The 7,105-nt window shown below is 35.7% G+C and overlaps 1 protein-coding gene across 1 annotated transcript; it reads left to right on the forward strand.

Annotated features, from left to right (window-relative positions):
- The first annotated feature begins 1,083 nt into the window (after positions 1-1,083).
- Positions 1,084-1,464, forward strand: LOC145098719 (uncharacterized). The gene has a single exon (XM_079036331.1). It carries the CDS (start codon positions 1,084-1,086, stop codon positions 1,462-1,464), a length of 381 nt encoding a protein of 126 aa, XP_078892457.1.
- The last annotated feature ends 5,641 nt before the right edge of the window (positions 1,465-7,105 follow it).

Here is a 7,105-nt window from a genome sequence, read left to right on the forward strand (position 1 = left end):
TATATATATATATATATATATATATTGTAAATTTGTATTTATATGTATCACATCATCTACAAACATTGCGTCATCGCATGTTTCTTAAAATGTGCATTGTTAGTCCTACATCGACTAGACTCATCCACTTTGATTGCTATAAGGAAGGTTTAAGGTAGGTCTTTTTGATACCTAATGAGGTCGGCTTTTAAGTGGTATTCATTTCTCGCCAACCTCACCACCTTCTTGCGTTTTGAAGTGGAGTTACCGAAAGGGTTTGATAGGAAAATTATGCAAAGTTAAAAGTATTAACTCTATGAGTAATAAAACAAAATCTCATTTTATATTAACAATGTGAATCCTATGCTTCCCATGAAAATTACACCTTGTGATATGTTCCTTTTGATGTAAGCGTGTGTGGTTTACCGGCTCGTCAAGAGAAAAATATAGTCAAAGAAAGGTATATGTTGATTGCAATTCTCAAGCGTTACTTGAGTTGAATCTCATTGTAACTTTTCATGGTAGATTCACCATTTGGATTCATGTCATCGGCTAATCTAGTCATGATTGTCAAATGAACATTAGAATAGGTTAACATGGTATTGACATAAGTCAATTAATCTCATTTTCAAGGAATCTAATAGAGATTAAGATCAACAATAGTTTAACCACCTAAATAACTTCTTTTTGTAATTTTCGGTTAATCTACTTCACATTATGAAGCCAAATATGGATCCTAGCCTTTTGATTAATAATTTATGTTAGGTAATTATAATAATAAGATATTTCTTGATCAACCTAATTGTGTTCTCTTTTCTTAAATAGATGACTAATGGTGATACTCCTCCTCCTCCTCCTCCTGCACCAACAACTTCATCAAACTTCTCACCACTTTCTCTCCTCTCACAAGATAAGCTCACTTGTCCTAACTGCCTTAATTGGATTCGTAACCAAAGGATTACTTTGAGGTATGAAAAGAAGGAGTATGTGTTGGGCTAGTATCTTGAAGAGGAACTTCTTGATGATGCAACTGAAGAAGAAGCAGCCAAACATGAAAAACATCGATATCACTCTATCGAGGTCTCATGTCTAATGTTGGCGACCATGTCTTCTGAACTCCAAACGAGTTACGAGAACCTTAGGGCGTACGACATGAATAAGAAGCTCAAATACATGTTCCAAGATCAACCTCGAATAGAGAGATTCAAGGTGGTGCAATCAATTTTAGGTTGCAAGCAACAAGAGGGTGGTTTTGTGAGTACCCATGTTCTAAAGATAAAGGGTTACTTTGAAAGACTTGAACGTCCAGACTTCCCATTCACTCAAGAGTTGGATATTGATGTCATTCTCAACACTTTGACTAGTGCATATAAGCAGTTCACTATGAACTACTATATGCATGGTTTAGAGAACAGTGTCATGGAGCTACATGGGATGCTCAAGAGAGTTGAAGAAAGCATTGTTCAACCTAGGAACACAAGTTAAACCACTCCTGTGTTGAATATTAGGGAAGGTGGTGTTAAGATAAAAAGGTCTTCTCATCCCAATGACAAGGGAAAGGAAAGGGAAAGTTGGTGCTCCAAATTCCAATCCTATAAATGACGTTTCTGACATACCTCCAGTGAATGATCCTAAAGACGCCATCTACCACTACTGCCAAGATAAGGGTCATTGGAAACGTAGTCTCCCTAAATATCTAGAGGATCTTAAGAAGAACAAGTCCAAAGGTGCTGGCACTTGAGGTATGTTTAAAAGTGAATTACATTTGGCATCTACTTTTAATAATTGGAAACATGACATAGGATGTGGAACCCATATTTGTTCTGATGCGTAGGGAATAAGAAGAAGTATGAAGCTATGTTATGGAGAGCTTGATTTGATCACGGGGAACAAGAGCATAGTACCTGTTACCAAGATTGGATTACATCCTATTTTTTCATTTGTTTTAAAAGATTGTTGATATTCGCCTTACATGGAAAGAAACATTATTTCATTATTGTGGCATGAAAGTTTTACATTTGTATTTGATAATAATAATGCTAGTATTTTTGTTTACAAAGATAATGCTCTTTATTTTAAAGCAAGTCCTTGCAATGACATATATGAATCTGTGATTCATTTAAGTAGAAACAATAACTTAATCTTGAATGTTGGCTAATCTACGTTGGATAAATCATGTATATGGCATGTCGTCTTGGCTATATAAACAATAATAGAATCGGAAAGCTCCAATAAGATGAAATCTTTGAACCATTTAACTTAGAGTTTAATGTAGATTGTGAATGTAGTTTACTTAGAAAACGACTAAGTATCCTTTCACATGTAACTTTGAGAGAGGAACACATATGTTGGAAATAATACATTCAGATGTATGTGGTTCATTCAGACACATCACTCGACATGGTGAAAGATACTTTGTCATATTTACCGATGATTTCAGTAGATATGGATATGTTTATCTGATTAAACATAAGTCTAAGACATTTGATATATTCAAGAAATTCCAGAGATAATTATAGAACCAGATGAGCAAGAAAATCAAGAAACTTCATTCTGATAGGGGCAGAGAGTATCTTAGCAATGAATTCTACAATCATCTTAGAAATTATGGGATAGTCTCACAATTAGCTCCACCAAGAACACCACAACACAATGGTGTTTCTGAGAGAATAAATCGAACATTGTTGGACATGGTTCGTTCTATGATGACTCGTGATACACTTCCAATAAGTTTATGGGGTTATTCCCTAGAAATGACCACTTATATTCTAAACCTTGTACCAACTAAGAATATTGAGAAAACACCATTCGAAATGTGGAAAGGGACTCATCACTCTCTTGCACGAATCAAGGTTTGAGGTTGTGAGGCTTTCGTTCATCAAGAAGTGCTCGACAAACTTGAACCCAGATCAAAAAGGTGTTACTTCATTTGTTATCCTAAAGATTCTTTTGGATACTTGTTCTACAAGCCTACTGAGACCAATATTTTTGTTGCTCGTAGGGCAGTCTATCGTGAGAGAGAGTTGATATCTCAAGAAAAAAGTGTAAGCCCAATTGATCTTGATGAGATTCAAGAAACAACAAATAAAGAACCTGAAGTTTACACTAGACCCCAACAAGAGTTTGAACAACATGTTGAGGAATCTAATCTATTTCCACCACCACCTCATAGATCTGATAGAGAACGTCGTCCACCAGAGTTTTATGAATTCCATATTACTCAAGAGGTTGACAACCTGTTAGGCGATGATGAGTCGTATAACTATCAGGAAGCCATGACAAGCCCAGAAGATAAAATGGAAAGAGTTGATGGACAACGAGAATCGGTCCATGTACGATAACCAAGTATGGAATTTGGTGGATCTTACACCTGGATTTAAAAACATTGGGTGTAGATGGGTCTTCAACAAGAAGACTAGCATGGATGAGAATATACAGACTTATAAAGCTCGATTTGTTGCAAAAGGTTATACTCAGACTCAAGGAGTTGATTATGAGGAAACAATTGGGTGTAGATGGATCTTCAAGAAGCATACTTCTTGCCATAGTTTCCTTTCATGACTATGAAATATGTCAAACTGATATAAAAACATATTTCCTTAATGGGAAACTAATTGAGGATGTTTTTCTGGCTCATCCAGAAGGTTTTGTATAGTCCAAGTCTCCTAATATGGTATGTAATCTTGAAAAGTCTATGTATGGACTCAAACAAGCACCTCGTAGGTGGGACTTGTGTTTCGATGAGAATATCAAGTTTTTTTCGCTACGTGGATGAATAGGTTTTAATTTTTTTAAATTACAAAAAACTTTAGGAAATAGAACGAAAATATATTCCTGTTTTGAACAAATTTTATTACTTGCGTTAACTAGTCTCTGATATCTTATGGAGATGATGATGAAGATGATGAAGTGTGAAGATCATAAGGATAGTGGGTTAGAAAATTATTGCGTGATAGTAGGAAGATGATGTACGGTCGAATTGGTGTTGGATCTCGTATGATGAGATGGTGGTGTAATGGTGGGTTTTAGGGTTAGGGTGAGGTGGGGAAGACGATGACTCGAGAATGGAGTGGGCAGTTGGATTTCTTTTTGTTTTTTTAAATAAAAATACGAAAATAAATAAAAGGAAATTATAAAACTATTTTAGGAGAATATTGTTCATTTTAGGTTGGGTATGAACCAAAACCACAAAAAATGTCAACCATAGGGACCACCACCATACAAAGTATCCAAAATTAGAGCACTAATGCACTACCAAAAAAATTAGACCAAAACCACTTATTTTTCACAGCCACACGAACCATTTTTGCATTTTTTTCCCTAAAATAATAAGTATTCAATAAAATTAAATAAATAGTCCTTATGCTTTTCTAGATTTTTCATTTTCATCTCTCACTTTTTCTCACACCAATGGTCTGTGTGGTTTCAAGTCGTTGCATAGTTAGTGACTTTTATACCATTATTATCATCATTTATCTTTTTTTTTACAAAATTACAATTTATTTTAATTTTTATATTATTATTAAACTAGAAATGACCATATCATACCCATCTTTTTTCCTCTTCCTACTTCCATCATCCATCACCACTACCTACACTGCACTATCACCACCGTGCACCACCTACGCCAGCTCCGATATATTCTTGCTACTACTTCCAGAATATAATAAACATGTAACCTAAAATTGAACAAAGAAACAAACCCAAAACTTGAGGACATTATATAAAGTTGAAATATATAAATCCATCAACTAAAGCAAACTCAACCACAAGAACATGATCTAGGAAACAAAAATTGTTTAATATGACTTAAGCATTTAGATCATTCTCATGGAGCATTTGTGTCACACCCCCAGTCACTGGCGGAAACGAGAGACGGTGGGACGACATCATATATCACATTTATTTGCATACATTGAACAAATATAACAATATAACAAAAAGTAGGAAACTTTTATTACTGAATGGGAAATTACATAATCCCTAATTTAGGGGCATAAGAAAATATGAAAGTATAGAACAAGCCTTAACATTTGGAAAACTATGATAGTACTATACTATACTAGGTAGACTGCAATCGCATGATTATTCCGTGATTATAACTTTCAACTTCTTAATTCCTTGAGAATACATGTGTATGAAAGAGTATCAATGTAATGTTGGTGAGTTCTAAGGTATAAAGTGTCTGATTCAAATGTACCTTTAATAAAAAAAAGTAGGTTCAACAAAATGTATATAAGTGGTTTTCCAACTTATATAAAAATGAATTTAGTACACTCTTAATGTTTATTATGAGTCCCTATAACCGAGCTCCTGATTGTATGTTATACTCCTCCTGATGTTTCTTTAGACGTTGTAAATGATTAGAAAATTATCACCTAACGTGACTCGACCGTCAAGGTTGTAGCTAGTAACCACATGTGGTGGTGTCGACCCATAGAGATATGCAAATAACTCTCTCGCTTACTTAAGATTAATGGTTATATGTCATGGGTCTTATAAGTATTACACTTAGGTAATGAATATATCTCATGTAAATGTAACATCCATAAAATTTGCGCCAAATTTAAACCTTTTCAATCATAAATAAAAACCAAATAGTATTGTTTATAAAATGTTTTCAAATCATTTTCCATCAGAGTGTCCTAAAATCATAACATAAGGGTGAGGAGCGGTACGGTCATGCCTTCGCCTTTCCATGATCTCCTGAAGTACCTGAAACAATAAACTGAAAACTGTAAGCCTGAGGGCTTAGTGAGCTACCCCCAAATTACCAATACCACACTGACAATACCATATCAGAAATAATCAATCAATCAACATACATAATGGGCCATCGGCCTGACTGGACCGCCCTACCGGGCCTATAGTCTTTCTGGATCTATCCCGAGCCTTTGGCATGACTGGTCCGCCACGTGGGCCTACAGTCTCCCCGGACCGCTCAAAGGATATATTGGCCTTCAGCACAAAGCAGGACCGCCTCAACCCAACCACATGCAAATAACCATGTGCGCATACCATCATATACAGGCATATACAAACATCAAACATATCTGTCACACCAATCATAAAACATAGAATTCTCCTGTAATTAGAGTACCGACCTAGTAGAATACATGTGTATGAAAGAGTTTCAATGTAATGTTGGTGAGTTCTAAGGTATAAAGTGTTTGATTCAAATGTACCTTTAATAAAAAAAAGTAGGTTCAACAAAATGTATATAAGTGGTTTTCCAACTTATATAAAAATGAATTTAGTACACTCTTAATCTTTATTACGAGTCCCTATAACCGAGCTCTTGATTGTATGTTATACTCCTCCTAATGTTTCTTTAGACGTTGTAAATGATTAGACAATTATCACCTAACGTGACTCGACCGTCAAGGTTGTAGCTAGTACCACATGTGGTGGTGTCGACCCATAGAGATATGCAAATAATTCTCTCGCTTACTTAAGATTAATGGTTATATGTCATGGGTCTTATAAGTATTACACTTAGGTAATGAATATGTCTCATGTAAATGTAACATCCATAAAATTTGCGCCAAATTTAAACTTTTTCAATCATAAATAAAAACCAAATAGTATTGTTTATAAAATGTTTTCAAATCATTTTCCATCAGAGTGTCCCAAAATCATAACATAAGGGTGAGGAGCGGTACGGTCATGCCTTCGCCTTTCCATGATCTCCTGAAGTACCTGAAACAATAAACTGAAAACTGTAAGCCCGAGGGCTTAGTGAGCTACCCCCAAAATACCAATACCACACTGACAATACCATATCAGTAATAATCAATCAATCAACATACATAATGGGCCATCGGCCTGACTGGACCGCCCTACCGGGCCTATAGTCTTTCTGGATCTATCCCGAGCCTTCGGCATGACTGGTCCGCCACGTGGTCCTACAGCCTCCCCGAACCGCTCAAAGGATATATTAGCCTTCAGCACAAAGGAGGACCGCCTCAACCCAACCACACGCAAATAACCATGTGCACATACTATCATATATAGGCATATACAAACATCAAACATATCTGTCACACCAATCATAAAACATAGAATTCTCCTGTAATTAGAGTACCGACCTAGCAGGTCACTAACATACCAATCCCTACGGATCATA

The sequence above is a fragment of the Lactuca serriola genome, chromosome 4, assembly GCF_051521515.1.
Source record: "Lactuca serriola cultivar US96UC23 chromosome 4, Lser_US96UC23_V15, whole genome shotgun sequence".
Taxonomy (NCBI): Eukaryota; Viridiplantae; Streptophyta; class Magnoliopsida; order Asterales; family Asteraceae; genus Lactuca; species Lactuca serriola.